Source organism: Eschrichtius robustus, chromosome 2 (assembly GCF_028021215.1).
Source record: "Eschrichtius robustus isolate mEscRob2 chromosome 2, mEscRob2.pri, whole genome shotgun sequence".
In the NCBI taxonomy this organism is placed as follows: domain Eukaryota; kingdom Metazoa; phylum Chordata; class Mammalia; order Artiodactyla; family Eschrichtiidae; genus Eschrichtius; species Eschrichtius robustus.
This window is the reverse complement of record NC_090825.1, coordinates 42,129,944-42,155,601: the sequence shown is the minus strand read 5'-3', so window position 1 is coordinate 42,155,601 and position 25,658 is coordinate 42,129,944. Positions and strand designations below refer to the sequence as shown.

At 40.2% G+C, this 25,658-nt stretch overlaps 1 protein-coding gene across 1 annotated transcript; it reads left to right on the top strand.

The window, feature by feature from the left end:
* Positions 1 to 677: 677 nt before the first annotated feature.
* On the top strand, positions 678 to 9,588 carry ESM1 (endothelial cell specific molecule 1). The gene is made up of 3 exons (XM_068532764.1): positions 678 to 1,374; positions 4,517 to 4,669; positions 8,052 to 9,588. The coding sequence occupies exons 1-3, from the start codon at positions 1,074 to 1,076 to the stop codon at positions 8,150 to 8,152; spliced, it is 555 nt and encodes a 184-aa protein (XP_068388865.1). The 5' UTR covers positions 678 to 1,073; the 3' UTR covers positions 8,153 to 9,588.
* Positions 9,589 to 25,658: the final 16,070 nt, after the last annotated feature.

The following is a 25,658-nucleotide window of genomic DNA, read 5'->3' as shown; positions in this document are numbered from 1 at the left end:
CCCTTCCCTGTGACTTGCCTCTCTGGGTCATGGTCTGATTTGCCTGCTGGCTCATTTGTTTCCTTGGGCTGTCTGCCTTGTTTGGTGGTTTTTAGTGAGCGTTCTGATCGATGCCAGGAGGTGAGGGGAAGGGCTCCGAATGGGCTCAATCATTGGACAAGCAGACTTGGTGATGGATGAGCCTTCTCCCCAGTGAATTTTGGGTCAGGACAAGTCCAACTGATAAGTTTTTCCAGGACTGAGTAAGCCAGAAACAGTGTCTGCAGCATCTTACCACTTCTGTGGGTTTTGTACTGACTTTAAAGGAAATTCTCAGCGGCAGATCCACATCTTACTAGAAATATAGCGACATCCATGATAAACTTAGATATATGCCATGTGAATTGTTTTAGAAATAACATTGGATGAGGGGTGAGAGGAAGGAAGAGAGGGTCTTTAAAAAAATCCCTTTCAGAATATTTTCTTTCTTCTAAGTCTTGAAAAGGCCCACCACAACCCTTTCTTCTTCCAGATGATCTCATAGCTATTTATTGAAAGGAAATACCAAATGTTTATTTATTTTTTTAAAAGGAGCTTCTTCTGTCCTGATGATTCATGTCGATATAATTTTCCTCATGACTGCAGAGGCTCCTAGACAAAGCTATGCCCCAACTGATGTGCTGGTGTCCGAACAATTCCTGTCCTGGAGGAGGTTGTGCAGCCTTCTTTATTCCCCCTTCACAGACGTCCTTGAGCCCTTGAGACGGATGTGAGCGAGTGTTTTAGTCCTCATGCAAAACAACCATCTAAACATAACAGATGACATCAGCTCGTGCTTTTCAATTCCTGGATGGCAGCAGCGTGTTAATCCAGCCTTCATCCTGGATTTCATAAACTAAAACAAGAGAGCCTGGCAGGAGGACAGCGCTGCTGCTGGGTTGAGGAAATTGATGACGGGGAAGCAAGCATGCGGGCAACCCAGTGTATAAAACTCATAAACGTGTAGGCAGAGGCTCAGCTACCACTTTGGACGGCTTCTTCCCGCCAGCAAAGACCCCGCCGCGGGAAGCGGAGCCCGAGCCGCCGCGGGAAACATGAAGAACCTCCTGCTGCTGGCCACGCTCCTGGTCCGCGCGCACCTGGCGGCGGCCTGGAGCACCAAGTACGCGGTCGATTGCCCCGAGCGTTGTGACACTCACGAGTGCAAAAGCAGCCTGCGCTGTAAGAGGACGGTGCTGGACGACTGTGGCTGCTGCCGGGTGTGCGCCGCTGGCCCGGGAGGAACTTGCTACCGCACGGTCTCAGGCATGGATGGCGTGAAGTGTGGCCCCGGGCTGAGGTGTCAGTTTTACAGTGAGGAGGATGATTTTGGTGACGAGTTTGGTATCTGCAAAGGTAAAGAGTGACCCCTTTCTTCTCCCCGCCCAGGGCACACTGAGGGCTTTTAGCCAGCGTGAGAGATGAGGAGCCTTTTCTCAAAATGCAAAGAGGGAAAATGCAGGTGGGTTAGGGACCAGGTCCCACACTGATGCTGTCATAGAGAGAGAGAGAGAAAGATAACTCTGCAGATTGCAACTGAACCCAGTGTGCAAGAAAGCCCAGAAAGGAATACAGCATTTCACTCATTACGCCTAGGAGATTTTTTTTTTTTCAAGTTCCGATTGAAGACTGTGTTGCCTCCTTTTCTGGAAAACTTCAGGAACTTGACAGGTAATCTGTTATGGATGGTTTAGGTGTCCTCTCTTCTGCAGTCAGTGATTACAGAGGTCTGCACTGGATAACCTCTTGGAGTGGTGACTAGCCCTGCGGTTTAGTGATTCTTTGATCTTAAAAGGGTCCACGGGATGGAGGGCACCTCTCAAGATCAAATATTTCTGATGAACACTAATGCACTTTGTGAAATAGGGCAGCTTAAGTCATCTAGCAAAATGACTCACATTCTTGGAGGAAGATACCCTGAAGTATAAAACAAACCTCATTCCACTCTATAAAAGGTTTTGGTCATCTAGAAAAACGAGTGTAAGACCAGGAAAAATAACACCTAAAGAAAAATTAAAATTGGAACTCTGTAAAGAAAGAGGTTAGCACTCTTACAGACTTACAGAAAAACTTTATTAGGTTGAAATTATAGCTAAACAATGTAGTTAAACATTTGTAGAATTTATTTCAAACTTAGTGACTGCAGTTTACAATGTTTAACATGTTTAGAAACGAAAGAATGGTGATTTTAAAATACTCTGTGTATGGATACCTCATGATCTCATGTTAAGAACTATTATTAAGATTCAACACATATGTTATAGCCCCATTCATCAGTTTTACAGTACAAAGAAGCTTTTATTTTTATTTTTTATACATCTTTATTGGAGTATAATTACTTTACAATGCTGTGTTAGTTTCTGCTGTACGACAAAGTGAATCAGCTATAAAGAAGCTTTTAAAATTAAAGGGACTGAGAAGTTTCTAAATAATTCTGATTTTATGTGTTTAATACAACTGTAAGCTTTTATGAATGATAATCATCCAGTATTGAGTTAATCCCATTAATTCTTTTAGAAAAATATTTTATAAATCAGTTACCTTTTAGGCCACAAAACATACTAAAGGTTAGGAAATAAATGCTTGAACTTTTAGGAGAATTTTATTTTTTGCTTAGCTTATTTTTGTTTATAACCAATAAAAAGTAGAATAGTGAGGAAACATTTTCTCTGGTGGACATTCACATACATTTCTTTCAGCTGAGTAGGATCTGTATTTTCTGTAAATTATAGGGCTTATCAGCCAAGAAAAAAGTACTTCACATAGGGAAGTTAGGGAGGAAATGGTTAACACAATCATACTTATGATATAACAAGTATATGCCGTGGATTGCTTTTTCTCTTGGCATAAAAATTGACTCTGTATGTGTGATTGTAAATGTCCAATTACATATGGGTAAAGAAACAAGCTGTAAGGCATCTGGAGTCTTTAGCACTCCAATATTCACTGAATGATTGAGGTAGCTGTTAATAAGATATATTTTTAAAAGCTGTTTAGGATAGCTCTTGGACATCCTTCAGATTGCAAGTGAGTCTGGTTTCGAACATTTACTCTCTGCTGCAAATAGTGAGGTTGTGTGAACCTCAGCAGTTAGATACATTATATTTTGCTATAGGCAAACTCTCTAGTTTAGCTTTTACTTTTTAAAGAACACCCCTATGAAAACTGTATACGTTAGCTGCGTATCTGGATGTTTTTTAAATATTCAGATGTTTGGTGTCACGTTGCCCAGATAACAATATTTATTGAACACCTACTATCTGCCCAGCATTATTCAGTACATTGAGGGATACAATAGAAGCATAACTGAGAATTTGGCTAAAGTTTTAGTTTTCAATATCACTGGAGACACAGTCAGATCCCAATGCTGTGTGCTTTTCTGCCAGAGACTTTTTTCAGGATCCCTTTTAAGAACTATTCTTCCCAACAGAGAGGCCAGTGTTTAAAACCAGGTGCTTCTCTAATCTGAAGGATGCAGAGTACAGCAGTCCTAGATCTCTTTAAAAAATATATTTTGTTAATATCTATCTTGATCATTCTGTGGAATATTAGATTGCTAAAGACTTAGATGCCTCACAACTTGTTTCTTCACCCATGTGTGATTGTACATTTACAAGGATATTCTTATGCCATGAGAATAAATATTCTGCTTGACTGTTCAAGGCTGGCTAGTCTATTGAGATGCTATTTACATCATAAAACCCATGCATTTTTACTAAATGAGTTTGTTCTCTTTTTCTCAATATAGTATGTTTTAGTCTAAGTATGAAAACATCGAAGCTCTACAAGCTTCCAGATTTGGTTAGGTATACGAATATATTCTCAGCTTTCTTGTCATTTAGCATATTGGATCTTAGCTCTGCAGAGGGTTTTATTAGTGAATCCGCTTAACATCTGGAGGAGTTAGGTACATTTGTACCGCCATTTTGATAGATAAGGAAGTTGGTAAGAGTTGGAGCAGATTGAGGTTTAGCCACTTCGTGAAGAGCTAGGATGATCGCCCTCTTAGCCCCTGGTTAGTTTAAGCCCTTTCCTGTACCTTTACAACAGTAAATTGTCTGTGATTACAGGGGATTCAAATACAGCATCTTATCTCTTAAACTCTGTGAGGAACTGATGCACATGTCTGTTCAATTGCCCACCTTCACTGAGCTGTCACAGAGGTAGCCCATGAGACCTCATCTTTTGGTATCTAAGCAGAAAGTAGACAGAATTAAGACTGGTTCAAGGATATTGGTTACGTGTATCTGTCTTCGGTTAAACTTCACAGCAAGACACTACAAGTGAGGCATCCATTATCTGGTCTTAGTGTGTGATTTCACATTTGTGACTTAAAGTTTCAATTTTCAAAGCCTGGGACTTTTGGAGAATTGGGTTTTATCTGATAGTCAATATTCATGAGGTTTGTTCAATTCCTGAGGCTGTGCACACGGGCTGTGAGGATGGACGCGTATGTACAACAAGCAGCTCCCTCTCTCAATCTTCCCTTTATCCTTAGACTGCCCGTATGGCACCTTTGGGATGGAATGCAAACAGACCTGCAGCTGTCAGTCGGGCATATGTGACAGGGTGACCGGCAAATGTCTGAAGTTTCCCTTCTTCCAATATTCAGTAGCCAAGGCTGCCAACCAGAGATTTGTTTCTCACACAGGTAAGAATTGATTCCTGTATAAACATTGAAACATAGCCTCATTTTCAGTTTGAATAAGAAAAAATATGGATGAGTAGAATAAGATGTTGGTTTAAATGATTTAGTTTCTTTTATTTTACTTAAGGGGATGGTGGGAGGTTGTTGAAATTTGTTGCTTTTATTCAAAGAAACCTCATTAATAATTTTGAAGATTATATAATTTTTGTAAAGTTTACCCAGTTTATATGGAGGATAAATATGATTGATTACAGAAAAAACCTGTAATAAAAAATAACCAAGATATACAAAGTTGTTTAAATTCTTCAGTGATCTGTTTTACATACGTACTAGACAAAGCTGCTTCTCTCCCAACTTCACATAGCAAGAGTACTGTGAGGAATTTATTGGAGAAGGCTTAAGAGCCAACATAGAAAATATAAAACATTTCTTTTTTTAAACCAAATGGAAGTGTTTAAATGGAATAATTCCAAGCATGCCTTTTTGTGGATTTTGGAGAGAATAAGAGATGGTGTCTCTGATTAAAATTTGGGAGTCATCTCTAAACCTTTGAATGAAAGTGTGTAATACTCACATACTGCTTGTTAGTGCTTACGTATTTCTTACACAGGTTGTTAGAATGTGAGAAAAACAGCCTATAAGACTGTGCTATTAACCTATTTGGTTATCTTGTTGAATAAATTGTTAGTACAATAAAGCTTTATTAAATTGGAAGTAGCTCATTTAAAACAACATGTAGCCAGAGCAACTGCTAGTATCAACAAACTGTATACTTTCCCCCCTCAGATACAAATAGTTGACAGTCCATATCGATTTCAGTTTTTGTTTCTGGTTCTTTGCACTTCAAATTAAATAAGATTTGAAATATTGACAAATGTGCTTATTTCCCAGCTTTACCTCCTTCTTACGTGTGGGTTCAGTTAAATACATCAAGATACAGGGGAAATACTGTGTTTTTCAGTGAATTATTATTTTTAAGTGTGGCTATGCCCTTAAACATTAATTTAAATTGAAAACCTGTTTTTAACCTATTAGGTGAATATCTATGTGAGTACTTGATCCGGATATTGAGATCAGTATTAACATTATAAATACTCATGACTTGGCCCTATAGTTCTTGAAAAGCAAAATGGAAGAAAATTGAATTTTAAGTTTGGAAAAATTTTTTTGTTGAGGTGAAATTCACTTAACATAAAATTAACCTTTTTAAAGTGAACAATTCAGTGGCATTTGGTACATTCACAGTGTTGGGAAGCCACCATCTCTATCTAGTTCCAGAGCACTTTTCTCAGCTCCAGATAAAACCAGTACCCATCAAGCAGTTACTCCCACTCTTCAACCCCTAGCAACCACCAATCTACTTTCTGAAATGAGGAATTTTTTGAATGGTTTGACTGTCTTTAGTACAGGGAAACCTATTACCTCAGCACAGCTAGCTGCCTCAAACACTTGCAGCTTCTTTTGTCTTATTTTGCTTTCTTAAAACCGTAGGCTACAAAGAACGTTGAAGGAGCAACTTTAGAACCCCTCTTCACTCGTTTAAGATTGCACCTGAATCTTTCCCACCAAGAGAGAATTAAATCCCTGGTGAATCTTTGTTGCTGTTTGGGATGAAGGTCTGGGGGGCTCTCGAGCTCCTCTGGAATATTCCTCAGTGATGCAACTCTGTTGTCTCACCTCCATCCTTCCTGCTGCACACACAGGAGCACGTCTTCTGCTCCTCTGGACCCTTGTGCAGTCTCTTTCCCTCGGGCCTGTCACCCTCTCTCGTTTGCTTGCAGATTCTGCAAAAATCTTGACCACTGTATAGATGCCTTGGAAACAGATACACTTGACCCTTGAACAACATGGATTTGAACTGTGTGGATCCACGTATATGCACATTTTTTTCCCCAGTAAACATAGTACCTGTATTTTCATGTTACAGATCTTTAGATTAACTAAGTGTGGGGAACAGTTTGTTTTCGATTAGAGATCACAATCCGTGGAGTCAAAGAACTAGGGTTTGAGTCCTGATTCTATCCAAACCGTTTCAGCTTCCCGCCCTTGGGTGAGTCATTTACCAATTCCTTTGTTTGGGGGCAGGTATAACAGTAGGTGGGTTTTCTACTGCATGGGGGTTGGCATCCCTAACACCAGCGTTGTTCAAGGTCAACTGTATTTTGCTGGATGAAAGTTACATTAAGGGTTACACAAAAAATATTTCTGTACCCAGATTAGGTATCAAGATTCTTATTAGAAATTTATGGAAAAAGCATTTTCTGACCTAAGGTGTTGCCTTTCCTGAGCTCGACTATTAGTGTAACCTCGGTCAACCTTAGTCAGGTTGAGGATGGAGCACAGAATATCCTAAAGACCTCATGGGAAGGCTGCCCGGGAGCCTTTCCGTTCAGTTTTGCATTGTCCACGTGGGACTTCCTGGGCTTCAAGTGCTACTGTTTATAGGAGGGGGCTTGGGACCTCTGTCCTGTCTTGGGCTTCATATCACCTCTGCAAAGCCTTTGTAAATGGAGCCAAGGTTCCTCAGCACAGGGACCTCAGAGGTGCCTTTCGTACCTTGATTGCATGAGGTTGTCTTCTCTAACTTTCTACCTGTTGGTCACAACACTCTTGGCAAGTGGACTTCCTGGTTTCCCTTCTTCATTTGTTGTTGTTGTTTAGTAGTGAGCTCTCCACCTTTCCAAGATTGGGAATTCACAAGCAGCTTTTTTTTTGGGGGGGGTTGCGGGGTAGTGGTAAGATTTATTGAGTTTCATGAATTTACGTACATTCATTTAACTGCTGGGCCATGTTAATCTTCATATAGCAGAATGTGCACTGCTAAAGCAAACACACCTCATTTTTCTTAGAAGCAGAAAATTTCATTTAAAAAATTATAAATATTACAAACTTTTATGTAGAGCAAGAACTATCTTTATAAAAGTTCTGCCCTTTGGCCTGCCTTCTGTATTCTGGAGCCACATCGATAAGCTAATTCCTCTTCCATACCAGATAGTATAAGAATCTTACTTAGAGATCTATACTTACAGCATTGCTCATTCCGAAAGTATTTATTAAGTGCCTACTATGTTCCAGGCACTGTTGCAACAGTGAACAAAACAAAGTCCCTGCCTTCATGGAGTTGATACTCTAGTGGTGGAGTGAGATAATACAGGGAAAAAAAGACAAATGCATATATAGAATAATGTCAGGTGATAATAGGAGAATGAAGAGAAATAATTCAAGGAGGTGCTAATTGATAGAGAGCAGGTGAACACAGCATAGACTCTTGGAATCTATTAAAGATTTCATTGTAAATCCATTGTAATATAAAAATAAGACAAAACCGTACTTGATCTTGAAGTTATAAACATTTGGACATGATTTGTATTCCTTCTAATTTCAGAGCACGACATGGCGTCTGGAGATGGCAATGCAGTGAGAGAAGAACTCGTGAAGGAGAATGCTGCCCGGTCTCCTGTAATGAAGTGGTTAAATCCGCGCTGATCCTGGGTGGGATTTCCAAGAGAAGACTCTATTTTAATGATCATTCAACACACAGCCAACACTTTAGGAATTGTCTGTATTATAGCATATGGACATGTAACTTTTGGAGACTAAATGTGATTCAGGGTGGGTCCAGAAAAAAACTGTAGGCTACTAACAATCCATAAAATGCATATGACTGGAGACTTTTAGATATTTGTTAAATATTTGAATGCATCTAGATTTGTTTAATATGTGTTTATAGTAATAGTGAAGAACTAAAAATGCAACTTAGATAATCTTAACCTGGAGGGAGATCAGCCAAAGAGAAAGCTAGCCGAACCTGAAGACCACAGCGCGTCCACGGTTCTTGACTCGATGTACATTAATGTTGGGATATGGGCGGAGGCAGAGTTAGCAGCAAGAGAAGGTGGCGTTGGGGGTGGGAGAGTATGACATTTAGATATTCCTTGTGGTAGCCTCAGTAGAATTTAATTGTGCTTTTTTTTCACTTTGGGAAAAATGAAAACAAAACAGTCCCTGAAGGCAGTGGGATGTTTGAAGCTTGCGGGAGTTTGAGTAGTAGCCTTGAACTGAGGCAGGTTTCAAAGGGCTGCTAATGTAGTTCCCAGGTTACCGCATCTGAAGGATGGTTCTGGGGCACAGGGCAAACACACACTTCCATATATGGTTTTAAAGAATGCCACCTCAGATTGAGAGAGCAAGGAAGTATTTTGCACACTTGGGGGAAGTGTGAAGGTAAATATTTATATATTTTTGTAAACAGTTGTTAGTATAAGTCATCCTCCATACCCATATTTATCATCCTCTTGAGAAAATAAACATAATATTGTTGTTTAAAATGGTTAGAATAGAAGTATAACTCTATAAGGTTTTCAAACACCCAAGGCATGGTAAATTTATTATTAATAATTATAGTAATATTAACAGTAACAAGTATACGAGAAACCTAGAAAAATTTAGTCACTATGGATTTATAAAATGTCAAAAACTTGAGCAACAGAGGGAATTTATTTAAAAGTAAGTGCAGTGACATAGATGAGTTTTAAATTCAAAGTAGAAAAAGCTTTTTAGGAGGTTTGGAAGAGAGTCAATTTCAGCAGGAAACGTCAACTTTAAAATATAGTTCATATTAATGTATTTTTTTCTTTAAACTTGGTTGATGAGTGGAATTTTGAGTACACTTGGAAGGATCTTAGCACAAACAGGACTGTTGTACTAGATTTTGTTAGGAAATATTTGCAGAAGTATTTTATTTGGAGTGAAGAATTATTTAAGAATTATTTCACTATTTACCTGTATTTTATTCTCAAAGTTTGCCAACAGAGTTGTGAATGTGTGTGTGGCAGGGTCTTTGAATGTAAGCTGAATAAGCTGTTAGGATTTGTTTTAAAAGGACAAGTTTATTATTGATCAATAAAAAAAACAAGACAGCCTCTCCGAGTCCATTCGTGACTTCGTTAATCGTTAAAATATTTAAATGATTCATTCAATGAATAAGAACTCTTTAATACATATCAAAGGACAGGCTCCTCATGTAAATTTTCTGCTACAGATAAGCATCTTCTGTCAAAATGTGAGACCAGAATATGTATTTCTGCCTCACATTTTTGGTCAACCGATGCCTTAGAGCTTCCTGAAAAGTTGTTCCTTATACATTAACCCATTCCACAGAGGCAAAACAAAAACCAAAAACCAAAAACCAAAAAAACTTCTATTGGTGTTTGAAAGTGGTTGCAAACCTTTCAGTTAGGCAAAGACAAACCTTTCAGTGCCCATAAAAGAGTAGTAAAAAAAAAAAAAAAAAGAGAGAGTAGTAACATACAGCTTTGAAGCTTGAGAGTATCATATTCAAGAATAGTATTAAACCCAACATTGTAAATCAACTATACTTCAATAAAAGTTAAAAAAAAAGAATAGTATATGTTCACTCAGCCTTATATGCAAATTATGGAAACATTTTAAGTGAATCAATAAATGTGGAAAAAATTATGTTTGTATTAGGAAAAACATCCAGTTTGTATGAATTAATTTTTTTTAAAGTTTTTTTAAAATAATTAATTAATTAATTAATTTATTTATTTTTGGCTGTGTTGGGTCTTCGTTTCTGTGCAAGGGCTTTCTCTAGTTGCGGCGAGCGGGGGGCCACTCTTCATCGCGGTGCGCGGGCCTTTCACTGTCGCAGCCTCTCTTGTTGTGGGGCACAGGCTCCAGACGCGCAGGCTCAGTAGTTGTGGCTCACGGGCTTAGTTGCTCCGCGGCATGTGGGATCTTCCCAGACCAGGGCTCGAACCCGTGTTCCCTGCATTGGCAGGCAGAGTCTCAACCACTGTGCCACCAGGGAAGCCCAATTCTTTTTTTTTAAGAGAGGAGAAACTGGATGTGAATGAGATAATGTTACATTAATACAAGATATAAATATTATTATTAAATGAAACAGAAAGCACTGAAAATCTTTACTTTCACTACTGTGCAATGAAGTTTCAGAATACACTCTCAGGGGGTGGGGTTACTTAAAGATCTGCCATCTTGACCTGAAGCCCAGGACACAGTTCAGTTGCCCCTTTGGGGTAATGTAGATGGTGGAACGTGAGCTAGACTAGGGCAGGGCTTGCCTCTGCTCCTGACCATGCAGCAACCACCTGTGTGACCATGGGCAATAAAGTCAAACAAAGGTGAGCTCATCCTCTCTCAGTTGCAGGCATGTTTTCTAGTTTCCCAGCTTCATGCTACTGGGGGCTTTTTGTTTTCTTCATTCCAAACACTAGTACCTGTCTATCCTGAATTGCTCTGTCATCTTCTGACTCTATTCTTCATAGCAGTGGTCTCCAAAATCTTTGGATTCTGCATGCTTTTTTTTGTTTAAAATACATTTATTTATTTATTTATTTTTGCTGTGTTGGGTCTTCGTTTCTGTGCGAGGGTTTTCTCTAGTTGCGGCGAGCGGGGGCCACTCTTCACCGCGGTGCGCGGGCCTCTCACTATCGCGGCCTCTCTTGTTGCGGAGCACAGGCTCCAGACACGCAGGCTCAGTAGTTGTGGCTCACGGGCCCAGTTGCTCCGTGGCATGTGGGATCTTCCCAGCCAGGGCTTGAACCCGTGTCCCCTGCATTGGCAGGCAGATTCTCAACCACTGCGCCACCAGGGAAGCCCTCTGCATGCTTTTTGATTGCAATTTTTTTGAGCATGCAATTTTAAACTATATACATAGTATGGTATTTGTACATTATGCCCATTATAAAACATACACTCAAACTAGAAATTTTTAAAAGGATAAGAAATAAATAGAAATAGAAGTTCTGAGATTTTCTTCCTACATCCCAAGGGGCCATACTGGGAAACACCTGAGAAGCAAAAGAAAATGCCATAGGTCAGTGGTCTGAAATGAGGCCCAACCTCATTTGATATTAAAGAGAAACCAAGCTGGCAAGTATTCCATACAATAAATATTTCTGGAATGAATGGATGGATGGATGAGTGGATGAGTGAAAGGATGGATGGGTAGCTAGGAGGGTGGAAGGATAGATGGGAAGAGAGATGGACGGGTAGATAGATGAATGGATGATCGGAGGGATGAATGAAGCTGGTGATAGGCCTTCTGTCTCCAGCAGAGCTGCAGCTACTGAGGGGGTAGATGGCCTCTCATTTCCTTTCATCCGCCAGCTCCTCTCTTTCCTTAATGGCTAACTTATTGTGCCTATTGGGATTGAAAAAACCGGGGGCGTATGTTAGAGTCAATGAATATGACAAATATGACAAATAAGGATGCCCAGAGCAACAGAGACAGGGAGTGCATCTGCCGCAGGCATCACCGTGGTAGCAAAAATATAAAGTAATTTCCTTGGTAGCCAGACTGGGTGGTCATTTTCTGTGAGAGGCAATCTGGGAGGACTGTTTCCATCCTACACTTTATTCCTTCCCTTTACCCTGAGCTCCCTAGGAGAAAAGAATCCATAGATTTAATTCAACATCACACAGATAGTTAGAGGGTGAATTGATTATTTCTGATTACCCATCAGTTAACGTTAGTCATTAAACTAAGGCTTATCTTTAAAAGGGTATGTATTATAGAGCAGCGGTTCTCAAATTTTAATGTGCATCAGAATCCTTGATAAAACACAAATGACTGATTCAGTATGTCTGAGGTGAGGCTCAAGGATTTTCCATTTTAACAAGTTTCCAGGTGATAGAGGTGCTGCTGGTCCAGGGACCGCACTTTGAGAATCACTGATATTGGGAAATCTAGATTTGCCTAGAAGGGAGATAAACTAAGGGGTTTATCAAAAGCAATAATTGTTGACCTTATGAAAGAATGCACTGCAATATTTCTTAGCCACTTGGTTCATTTAAGTTTTTGTTTGAAGATACATAACTATTTAAGTAGCTGAGAAGGTTGAAATGTCAGAAACGTTAAGCTAAACTGTGGAGACTTGTGAGGTACAAGTAGAAGATTATAGGAGGAGGATAGAGGTGGGAGAACCAAAGACTTAGGAAACAATCAAGGAGACTGTGGCCTCAAGAAGAGTGACGAGTGGTGCCATGCATCATGGAGTGATCAGGCAGACCTGAAGAGTCCCTGGTGGCCAGAGTCAAGCAGTGTCCGTGAAGAGGTCAGGCTGGATGTGTGAATGAAGGGCATTGCATGCAGGTGAACACTGTTCCAGAAGGTCATCTGGGAAGGACAGAACAGCAGTTAGTCTGCAACTGGAGAGGAGAAACCCTAGTGACTAGCAGAGTATTTCTTTCTTTCTCTCCCCCTCTCGCCCAAGATTAGAGAGACACCGTTCTAAGCTAACGGTTATCAGTCAGAAATGGAGATAAAGGCTTTCTGAAGCGATGGTATAGTTTGATGTGATTACATGAATCCAGTTTAGAAAATTCCACTTATATAGATTTTTGAGATGTAACTTTTACATAGTAGATATATTTATACACTTTTCAACCCCCTAGAAAATACAGCAGTGCATGGAAATCTGAGATACTGGGGTTGAGAAGAGGGGCCTAAAGAATTAGTCTAAATCTTTTATTTTACAGATAAAAACACCCCTAGGTCCAAATAATTTCAGTGATAAAATGTTACGCTTGGTGGTGAAAACTCTGCTACTTATCATTGTACCACTTTTAGCCATTGTTTTTAGAAATGAAAACATTAAAGTCTTTAGTTTACCTACCCCATATTTAAAAATATGCACACGCACACACACACACAAACACGCATACACATATATATGAAAGTTTAAAAAAGTATACACCCTTTCATGCAAAAATTGTACTTTTATAAGTTTATTCTAAGGAAATAATTTTTTAAAGTGTTCAAAAATGTTTTTACAACTAATTTTCCAGCTTTTACAACATTGAAAATTTATAAATGAGGTGAAAAGGTCGTGGATAGGGTATTGGTTAAAGAAATGACAGTGGAGCCAAGAACGGACTCTGATTTAAACATTGAAAATGATGAGGTGCATAGAGTGATTGACGTGTTCACTGCAAAGCAGAGGGCGACAATGTATTTAGTGCTAGCATTTGGTCAGGTAGTGCGGCCGACGGTGGAGCACACAGGGTCTTCCTTGCCGAAACCACAATCAGGATGCAGAATCCTTTTAGATTTCCATGGCTCCCTCTCCCCAGCTGTTTTTTTTTTTTTAACATCTCTATTGTAGTATAATTGCTTTACAATGTTGTGTTAGTTGTTGCTGTATAACAAAGTGAACCAGCCATACATATACATATATCCCCATATCTCCTCCCTCTTGCGTCTCCCTCCCACCCTCCCTATCCCACCCCTCTAGGTGGACACAAAGCACCGAGCTGATCTCCCTGTGCTATGCGACTGCTTCCCACTAGCTATCTGTTTTACATTTAGGTAGTGTATATATGTCCATGCCACCCTCTCACTTCGTCCCAGCTTGCCCTTCCCCCTCCCCGTGTCCTCAAGTCCATTCCCCAGCTGTTTTTTAAAGTGATACCTTTATCAGGTTTGCCTGAAACATTCACCTTAGTTTTCATAGAAACAACAATCCTCTTTTTGTGCTGCTAGCTTATTGATCTTTTCATATTTAAATTATGTAAAAGGATAACTGGCACAAACAAGTTTGGGAAAAAATGCAACAGGCTCTTGGTATGTTTTTATTTCAACTGGTAGAAGTGCAAGTGTGCATGTGCATCCCAGAGGGAGACCTGCCTGCCTGCATCCTTCAGTGGACACGAGGAATGTCAATAGTCCTATGTTATACAGAGAGAATGGAGCTGCATGTGATTTCTCTGAGAATATTAAGTGAAGGTTGCTTGAGAGCACCTCGACTGTATATTAAGTGAAAAAAGCACACTGCAATGCTATATGAATAATATTATCTTTTGTGAAAAAAATATAAATGGATAAAAATTGAGATATTAACAGTGATGCTTATTTCATTCTTTACACCTTTAGGTATTTTCTAGAATTTTGCAGTTAGTTTTATAATTGAGGAAAAGAAAAAATTTCTTTCCGTTTTTGAAAACTTAAATTGTAGTAAATTTAAACAAGTGAAAACAAATTAGTGGTTTATTACATGCATGGTGAACTAAGAGCATCATCCTATATTTCAGTTGTTTTAGATGTTCTTTGTTGTCCTGGCACTTTGTTAAATATAGAGATAGGGTTTCAAAGCAAGTAAATGTAGAGAATTGTAGTTTTCTTGCAAATACTAGAAAGGCTACAACACACATTAGCATACATTGCACCTCTCTTGTGGAACAAATCTTGGTCCAACAGAAGCAAAGCCAGTGAATACTTAGAAAGTGTAGATAAAGGTCTCTGGATTATAAGTACACATTTTAAATTACAGTATACCTTCTGCACCTATGCCCAGAAATGCTATCTGCTTAAGCGGGTGGTCAGGCCACCAGGGTTTTTAAAGTATTTCCTGACACCTGTGAAGTTGGTAAATATTTCCTGTTTTTGTTGTGTCTAGAGAAAACAGGAATTAACAACTTGGAAGTGATTATTAAACAAACATTGTGAATGACTTCTGCATAGGCAGTTCCCAGTATGAGATTTCATTTTCTTAAAATCTATCATAACATATTTCTCTTAAGGGAAAAGGTAATGGTCATAATAATCTGACAACTGACTGAATGGTGGAAGATAAACCTTATACCCAGGAGGAATGGCACCTATATTAGTGGTGGGATGTGTCCTATGCACTTTCAGAATTTAAATAGAAATCCAATTTATAAGTCTTCAAAAGTAAGCAAAATTGAGAAAGTAAGCAATGACTATCCTTTCGATGGCTTTGTGCTAACTATACATAGTTAACCTTTTTGAAAAATATTTTTGATTATCTTAAGTACTATGGAAGTACTCTAGAGTTTTTGATCAGACGGAGCCACGATTAATTCACTGCAGTACTCACTAGGTATTGACTTCAGGTGTGTTCTTTAACCCCACTGTTCCTTAGTGTCCTCTGTGTAAAGTGTAGGTAATGGCTTATGTGCAAAGTTATAAGGACCTTTGCACACCTTCTATGTATGTCATTTTATCCTAACCCCGTGTCTGCATATTCTAAGCTTATGAAATAATGCAGATAATTTAAGTGTTACTATATAAGCCACCCTCATTTTTTTTTTTTGGTGTTTCAGATGTCCCTTAAGTGCAGCAAGACTGAAATACTTAAAATATTTCACATGTTCTGTTGAAGACGAATAAATAAAGAGACTGAAGAAAATCAACTGACTTCTTAACAAACTTGAAGATGTCTGTAAAAGGTAAATAGCAATGAATAAAATTCAAGTAATATCGTTTGAAACCCTCTCACAATTCTACAAAAGAAGTGACTATTTTTAAAGAACAAATAATAGCGTTCTATTTAAATCTCCAAACAATTATTAGTATGCTCCTGAAAAAAAAAAAAAGATACAATGCTTCAGGAGAATGCAAGGGAGCCCTACAGATGTGGTACACTTCCCTGTGTATTATTTTTAGTTTTCTATTCCTGCCTTTTATTTTGGGACTTGGCCCGCTTCCTTTGTAGTTTCCCCTTAACTTGTTCATACCTTTCTTTCTTATATAATGCATTTTAAGCTGCATTATTTTTCACCTCTCAAAGGAAACTCAAGGAATGTTGACCAGTTCAGAAACCCCTGCTAGTCTTGGCAACAACAGATTTCTTGGTTTGGAAACAACCTTGGACATCCAGGGTCATAGCTGACTTTAGTTATTTAATGAATCAGAGCTACAGAGGGTTCGGAGACCAGAGCTTCGTAGATTTTGAACACCATTTCCATGAAATTATTTCATGCCTTGCAGAAATTGGAGGAATTTGAAAATGGACTCTGTTTTCAATAGATTTATACAAAAGCAAAATCCAGTTTAAAAAGTAAGGAGAAAGTCCAGGAAGTCTAGTTTAGGGCTAGTTCACCTTTTGTCTGTGAGAAGTTAGGCAATGTGGTCGCAGCAGCATTCATCCTGCACAAGCAGAGTGAGGAGATGGGAAGTAATGGTCCCCGTCTTTAAAGAGCCCTACAGAGAAACTGTGGAGATGGGACAGACAAAACTGAAACACACAGGTGCACAATGGAATCCTGTGTGGTAGTTTATGGTTCTTGGGTGGCAAGCAAAACAAAACAAAACAGTGAAAAAACTGACTTTGGCCAACTTCAACAGAAGTGTAATTGGTAGGTTATGGGGTGTCTCACGAGATGGAAAAACAAAACACCTACTGAATCAATCAATTTGGAAGATGCAGGGCAGCTTGGGAGGTGCAGGTGACAGGAGTGAATAGACATCCTTGCTGGAGCACTGCTGCTGGGACGGAGAGCTACAGTGGTTTTGTTCCTATTCTAGTGCTGCTTCTTTTTGGAATTCCTTTTAGGGGTATTACCCTCAGGCTTTGCGGCCTGTTTTAATGAAGAGCTCAGTGGTGACAAACATTCTTCCTTTGTAGGTGGATTTCATTTTTGGCTATAGTCAAAGCCATTCAAAGCCCAGTCTGGCCAATGAAGTGTTGATTAATTTGGGCAGAACTGTTTTGGTAAAAAAAAACCCAGTTGTGTAAGATAACAGGATAAGATAACAAGTAGGAATGGGATTGGGGCAGGAAAGAGTGCCTTGGGGAATCAAGAAACTCACCCTGTGGTCTTAGGGTGTTAGGAAGTAGGGACCCACCCTAGGTCATTTGTGTTGTTGGCACTCTTGGGAGAATTGGTGCACCAAGTGTTTTTGTGGGTTGTGTTTCTCAAGTGTCTTTGTGGGTCAGTTGAAGCTTCTCAATGAATGGAGCAGAGACATGACCAAGTTCAGATGGCACCGGCATGAGGGCAAGGGCTGTGGTGTCAGTGGCGGGAAGCAGTCACCCTTTGACCTGTCTCATAGTCTGACCATTAATTTCTTTCTTTCTTTTTTTTTTTTCTTAAATGACTTTATTTGCTGTCAAAGACAAAAACATTATTACTCACAATTGCATTAAGGTTAAATTGTCTTTTACAAAAATTCAGTTATTTAACATCAATGACTTCTTGTTCTTCATCTTGAAGTATATTTTTAAAAACCTCTTCCTTTCAATCCTACCTAAATAGCTACAACTTATGCTCAAACAGGAAAAACATATAATAAGCATACATATTGAAAGTGGGAATGATAAAGTAAATGTGATAAAATGTTAACCTTTGAGGAATCTGGATGAAGGGTATATGGAAACTTTTTTTTCTATTCTTGAAACTTTTCTGTAAATCTGAAGTTAGGTCAAAGTAAAGGTTAAAAAAGTGATCACTGATATTTTGATCAGCCTTCCCATGTTGTTTCCTTTACTGTCTTTTCCTCATTGTCTTTACAACAGTTAGGTCAACATAACACCTATTAAAAACCTTGAAAAGCTGTTACTCTTAGGAAATGTGCTCAGGATGGTGACCACCCCCTTGCTTCTGAAGCCCTGAAAAGCACTACTTGTCCATCTCTGAGTTTGCATGGGGGCCTTGACACCCAGAAGTAACAGGAAAAGCCAGGGCTGCATCATCGAGGGACCAGAACACCTGCTTTTTGCAGGTGGAAGTGCAGCAGGGCTACGTCAAGACTGACTCTGACACCTGCAGTGAGTAAAGGCAATGACCGGCGGGAGGTGTCCACGCCTAAGGGAGATGGTGTATCCGAGGCTGAGGAAGAGTTTCCCAGGGCAGATGCAAGATTCCTCTTAACCCTATGATAGTTATCACTCATTGTAAAGCACCACATCTGGTCAACATTATCTTCTTTTGTTTGTGCAATTAGTTTTCAGGTGATAAAGGATTCACGGATCCATCTATTCCACTTGGGTGTCTATCTGCAGAAAATGAAAACACTAACTTGAAAAACTATCTGCATCCCCAAGTTCATTGCAGCATTATTTACAATAGCCAGGACATGGAAGCAACTTAAATGTCCATTAATGAATGAATGGATAAAGAAGTGTGGTATATATGCAATGGAATATTATTCAGTCATGAAAAAGAAATAAATCTTTCCATTTGTGACAACATGGATTAACCGTGAGGGCATTATGTTAAGTGAAATATGTCAGACAGAGAAATACTGTATGAGCTCACTTACACGTGGGAATCTAAAAAATAACAAGAAAAAACCAAGCTCATAGACACAAAGAATGGATTGGCAGTTGCCAGAGGCAGAGGTGGGAGGGGGAGGGGGTAAAATGGGTGAAAGTGGTCAAAAGGTACAAACTTCCTGTTATAAAATAATGGGGATTAACGTACAGCATTGCGACTATAGTTAATGCTATTATTTTTATGTGAAAGTTGCTGAGAGAGTAAAAGTTCTCATCACAAGGAAAAAATGTGTAACTATGTATGGTGATGGATATTCATTAGACTTGTGATCGTTTCTCAATGTATACAAATATTGAATCATTATGCTGTACACCTGAAACTAATATCATGTTATATGCCAATTATGCCTCAATTAAAAAAGAATTAATGAACTATGTTTAGTTGTTCCTATTCAAGCAAGATTAATATTCCATTTTCAGAGAAACACTTTAATTGATGGGGAAATGATTATATTTATGTATTTCCATCTTCATAGTTTGGTGGCAGTCACTGAGACTGCTCTGGTATGTCAGGGTTGTAATTCTGAAATTCAGGATCAATGTGAATTTTGACTGCTTGATGGATGAAAACTCAGATGGGAAAAACTGGGTCAGATGTTTTCACCTCTTCTAGTGTCTGTTTTCTTTCCGTTAAGTGCTGGCTCTGCTGCCCTCATTTAGTTTTCTATGTGTTTTGAAGTAAGGAGAAAAGGTCTGAGAGAGAGTCGGTTTCCTGGGGAAGAATGCATGTGAGGGCATTGGGGTAAATCTTCTCAGACAAGTTGTTTACTCACTGACAAGGGAGGTGAACTGTGTGTGGCTTTGGGGGACATTTTATTTGTGTCTTTTGGAATGACACACCTTGGGGGTGTTAAAGTGAACTCTACTCATTATGCTGTGGGAAAAGTTTTTTCCTTAATGACTCAAAAACATGGGCTTGTTATTCTGAAAAAGCAGAGTACATCCTCATTCCACACAAACAATGTGACATGGACCTGGAGCCCGGCCAAGGTTTTCTATGAATAGAACTTAGCAAAGAGAGTGTTAGAAACACTTTGGATTCGCAGGGAAATCCTGGATGCTTGATCCCAACGAAAGAGATAATTTACCTGCTCTTCAAAGGTAGAAATTAAGAGGATTCCCTCTTGTCCTTCTACACAGCACCGGACCAGGGCTTCCTGGTGAGCTTAGTAAGCTGAGATAATGTTGGCGCCTGCCATCTGAGAGACATTTGCTTTTGAATTGTTCTTCCAGAAGTAACATGGATTTCGATGGAGAGAATATACATAAATGATCTGCTCGGGGAGTGGTGGATGGTGTTGAACAGGGAAGTGCCAGCTGGTCCGGCCTGCACTGTGTTCTGCCAATGCCGGGCTTTGGTCTAGGCTTGTTTGATGACAAGGAAAAGAAATCCAATCAAAGGGGTTCAAGTTCAAGTTAAAAAAAAAACGTGGGTGAGTGGGTAGCTGGTTTTTTCTGGCCATGCCTTGAGGCATGTGGGATCTTAGTTTCCCGAAACAGGGATCTAACCCGTGCCCTCTGCAGTGGAAGCGCGGAGTCCTAACCACTGGACCACCAGGGAAGTCCGGGGGGCTATTTTAAGGATATAGAAATCTTATAAAGTATGTCTGGCCCTATGGGACTGGAGAGGCATCTGGAATAGAGACCACTCCTCTCTCTCCCTCTGTGGTCACTTTGTTCCTCATCTTGTTTCACTGTTTATGCCTGGTGCACTCTTCTCTCTGTTAAGTGGCTTCTTCTGTGTAACCATCATATCAATAATACCAATGGTAGCTTACACTTTTGAGTGTTTATTCTGCACAAGCCTTGTTCTAAGAGTTTTATATATATTAATTTGTTTAGGCTTCACAACAACCCCATGAGGCAGGTACTATTTTTATGCCCACTTATTAGACGAGTACTCTGAAGCATAGTGAGGTAGGGTAGCTTGCCCAGGGTTAGCAGCTAATATGTGGCAGAGCTGGGTCTCAAACTCAGTCATTTTGGCTCCGTTTTGGCTCCAGCTCTACTTTGACTTGCATAAGGTATTGCCGTGTTTTGGCAGTAATTTCTTCCCCAACTCTACATAACCTTTTATTTCTAGAGCTCAAACTCATTGGTTGACTATAGAGCAGTCTCTGGGTACATAAGTACAGATTTTTGAGAGAAAAATTCTGCTTGGTCAACAGGCCAACTAATTCATCTTTTTGAAAAAATATTATCTATTGTAGCTCTTTCACTATGCATTCAAACTCTTTTTTGACAGTAAGTGACAGAAACCCAGTATAAAATCATTTAAATAAAAAAGGGAATTTATTAGTTCTCCTAACTGAGAATCCCAGAAAGTAGGTCTGGCTAGTTTCAGGTCTGGCTTAATCCAGGCACTACACTTATGTCATCAGGGTTCTGTCTCACTCCCCATCTCTCAGAAGCGGGGGTCAGCGATTGCTGGTCTAATGTAGTGACTACAGAACTTCCTAATAGCCTGACCTTAGGAGAAAGAAACACTTAGGTGCCAGGAGACGTGAATCTGGTCCATGTTGCACACCCAGTGAGGGGTGTGAAATTGGGCAGGTAACTCAATCTCTCTGGGCCACAGTTTCCTCATCTGGAAAATGAGGGTCTTGGTTCACTGACCTCTAGGGACTCCTTTCACTTTTAAAAGTCTACTATTCTATCTTAAAGATCTTAAATTACACTTTGTTCCTCTGAGCCACAATGATTGTCTTATTACTCAAAATGATTGAGAGCAGAAGACTGAATCCAGCGAGGATGTGTGTGAGCAGGGAGACTCACGGGCATATTACAGAGTTGGCTTCCCATGCAACACAATTCGATCACAGAGCTCTCACCTGCCCTCCAGTTTCTCCCACTGTCTAGCACAGTGCCTGAAACTCCAGTATTGATACAATTTAGGTTTTAGGTCAGAGACCCAAGTTATTTTGCACTATGCTTGCCCGGTTCTCTCTAATCACACTGACTTTAGTGCATCTTGTTCTCTTGTCTATAATGCTCCCCTGACCCCCATCCTTTGCTGATTTAACTCAGTCGTTCTTTAAATTTCATTCTAATTGTCCACTTTTTTAAGGAAACTTTCCCTAGATTCCTAGACTTGGCTAAATTACTCTCTGATATGCTCTCCAAGCATCATGCAGTTTCTCTGCAGGCATCTATGAGAGATGCAATTATCTAGCAGTTAGGCACACTAAGTCTTTTCTTGAGACCATAAGCTCCATGATGGTACAAACTGCATCTAATTATTTTTTCTCACCATTTATCTCTAGGAAGTAGCACAGTGCTTGGCATATAGTAAGGAGTCAATAAATGTGTGTTAAATTTTTAGTTTTAAGCTGGTTTGCTTCATCAGGAAAAATTGTCGAGAGCAAAGTTTCCCTTCTGTGCATTTCTCTTCAACTTACATTCTACAGGTGTGGTCTGTGGTTGACTAAGAAAGTGATAGGTGAGGGGATAAGGACCCGGAACTCCCACCCTCTCACTTAGTCAAGAGATAGCAGGTGTGATCAGGCTTTTCTTCCTTGGCATTTACCCTCTCCATATAAACCCTTAACACCAAGCACCATGTAGAACCAAAGGCTCTCTTAGGAGACGCTATGTCCAGCCCTCACTCAGCAGGATGTGAAAACCACCCTGCCTCTGAATTCACATACCCAGGGCATGCTTCTGTGTTAGCTAGTGTTCAGTGATCAAAGGTAGAGTCTGGTTGTTGCTAACAGTGGTCATAAGAGGGGAAGCAGAGCCTTCTTTCAATCCACACCTCTTTTCACTATGTACGGAAGAATTGCAACTTCCATGGGTCCTTGACACCTGGGCTGTGCCAGCTAAAGGACAGACCCCAAAGCAGAATAGGATGGTGACATTTGGCTTTACTTCGTTTCCTTCCATCCTCCTCAAGATCCCGGAGGACTGACTGTATGGTACTGACAAATCTGCTGAGAGAGTCAAGGGAGGGGGAGCTCGCTAATGTGGAGAGCGCGGACAGGCCGAAAGGACGAATACAGCCATGCAGGTCTGCGCTGGAAACTCCAGCACGCTGCCCAAAGACTCCTTCAGGAATGAAGGACTGACTCACCATTTGCTGGGAGTGCTGCCAGCAGGCAGATGCCCTCAGATGCCAGCTTCCTTTCAGAATTGCCTCTGCTAAGGAGAGTCTTTCTGGGGGGGCTGCCTGCATCCATAGACTAACCAACATGGGGGTCTAAAGTCCCAGTCCCCTTGCCCCAGCCTGAGACAGCTCTGAATGGTCTTCCCAGCTTCAAAACTCCCAGCAGGCTCCCCTGAGTTTTCTGTGGAGACGGCATGACAGGTCAGCTTTTCCCTCTGTCTAATCCTGTTCCCTTGGCCTCCCCCTCCCCTCCCTCCCTTCCCTCCCACAGGTGTTGCTCCAACGATGTTCCCTAATAAACCGCTGGCACATTCATCTCCATCTCAGAGTTGACTTCCCAGGGAACTCAACCTGTGAAAAGCAGCCAGCCGAGAGGGTACTGGGGGTTTCCACACAATCCGCGTTCGCGCACCAAGTTGTAGCCAGTGTGGTGCAACGGCTGCTTTTTTTGTGATCATTTGCCCTGAGTGGGTGCCTTTTTTTGGTAACTCTTCTGCCTGCAGGGGGCGCCTTTGTGTAGTTCATCAGCAGGGAGGAACCACTTTTGTAATTTATCTGCCTAGTGGGTGTTCTTTTGCAATCTGCATTAAGCCACTAGAAAGTGTCTTTTGCCAACCCAAGCTTTCCATATTGCCAGTGTGCAGGCCTGTTGCTTAAGTTTGGATAAACTACAAAAAAGATAAAAATATTTCTGGGAAAAAAATCAAGGAGGAAGTGAAATATAGTGTCTTGAATTTGAGGGAAAAAATAAACTAAAAGGAAATTCCATAGGTAGTTCATCAGAGCTCAGGTCCTTGGGATTTTATTAATCTGAAGGGGAAAAATGCAAAACGGAAATCATTCTTCAGAATTAAAGGCGACTCTTGAGGTGGCAGGAAAATGGCTGTGGAGTCCATTGCTATTTGCTATTTAGGCACAATCAAAAAATATTTTTCAGTGTTGTGTGGCATCTCCTGGGTATTGCAGTAGCTCACCACAATACCATGGGTTCTTGGCAAACAATAGGCAGGAACCAGAGAAAAGGCACCACAATTCCATCAGGACTACTTAAATTTAATTTTAGGCCAAGTAAAAGAAACTCTAGATGGAACATCCAAAGTGTTCACAGAATAAAAATAGAAAAATTCCTTTGTAAAGAGGACTTGAGACAGTGAGATAGGTTTGAAGATTTGCTTTGAATTATTTGGATGTGTTACTTCCCTGAAGAGAATGTAAGCTCTTTAAAGACAGGGTAAGTCATTTTGTATCCTTGATAAATGTGGTCCAACATTTCACACATACTAGTACAATAAGAGCAATAGTTAGGAATGAATGAATGAATGAATCCAGCCCCTACTGATCAACCCTGGTCTTTTCACTAGATGCCTTTTCACTGATTTAGTCATTCAGTAAATTTATTATCTTCCCTCCATGAACCAGATCCTAGATCTACAGAGGGAGAGGACAGACTATTATAGAGAGAGGGTAATACAGTGGGTTAACCTCTGAAGTGAGGTGTTTCCAGGTCTACAAGGGACTCAAGGAAGCATCTCAGAGAAGGAGAACTGAGATATGTAGAGGGTTGATGAGGCACAATGTAGGTCAATGAAATTTGAGGCAGAGGGAACAGCATATGCAAAGGCATGGAGATTTGTGAGATCATAGCACATCTTGGGAATATTAAGTAATTCCACATGGTTAATGGATGTAAGGGCTGAAGGAATTTAAGACAAAGTTGTAGAAGCAGGTTCAAGGCAGATTGTGCAAGGTCTTCAGTGCTGTATACAGGAGGTTGATTTTTCTCCTGTAGCAAACAAGTGCAAACTGTACACAACTTTGTGCTCGATTGTATAATGATGAATTCAATTGGATGCTGGTGTAATGGACACAGAATGAAGATGAAGAAGTGTTCTCTTAGCTTTGTCAAGGTAGATATAGCCCAGTAATGAAACAATGAGGATGGTGCGTACCAGCGGCAGAAAGTTTGAGCTGTCAGGCTGCTTATTATGTGATGGGATGACCTCATATCCAGACCTGGATAAACACATATAGTACCCTTACATGTATAGAGAATTTTTAGTCCTCAAAGCTCCTCTAAATATGACACCATTTCGATCCTTACATGAGGCTGTGAGATGGGCAGGGGCAGAGATGTCCTAGACTCTCCAGTGGGGAGTTAAACAGTATATCTAAAATCACACAACAATTTATGGCAAATACCTTCTCTCTGTAGAAATTTACGGTTGCCAGAAGTGATCCATCTACTGGGAAGGCAGAGGCCTGCAGGTGGGCCTTTCCACACTATTAGTTAATAATCTCTGTGGAAATGTGGCCCTGAACGAGCAGACCCACTGAGGAACACACCTAATCAGGAGATGTGTCAGGGTAAGGTGACCCGACATTCAGAGTGCTGAAGATGTATGGGTTCGGGGTGCTTCATGACCCCAGATTTGCCTGTTACTGGTACTCTAGCTACTCATCTGCAGCCCATGTTAAATTTTATTGGATCTGAGCAAAGTAATACAGAGTCTTCTTTAGCAAGATTCCCTAATAGGGAGACGGAGAGTGCGTAGCCAGCCGTAATAAAGAAAGCAGTAATTCTGGGGAGGAATAAAATGCTTCATGAAAAAGGAAGCAGGTGTCATTGGCTCCAAAGTCTGTAGTTAGATTTAGAGTTCGTTTGCTTGTTTGTGTTAGCACTTTGCACAAATATGAGGGTAAGCAAAGTGAAAAAAACCTAAAAATTTTAAATATGTTTGGGATCAAATATTAAGATGAAGATTTTTGCATTACTTTTGAGTATTTTTTATTTTTATTTTTCAAATGGGGTGTTTGCCAAAGGAACGATTGCAGT

Coding starts and splice junctions, on each gene's coding strand:
- ESM1 (XM_068532764.1), top strand. CDS start 1,074: ATGAAGAACCTCCTGCTGCTGGCCACGCTCCTGGTCCGCGCGCACCTG. Junction 1,375..4,516: donor CGAGTTTGGTATCTGCAAAG/GTAAAGAGTGAC, acceptor CTTTATCCTTAG/ACTGCCCGTATGGCACCTTT. Junction 4,670..8,051: donor GAGATTTGTTTCTCACACAG/GTAAGAATTGAT, acceptor TTCTAATTTCAG/AGCACGACATGGCGTCTGGA.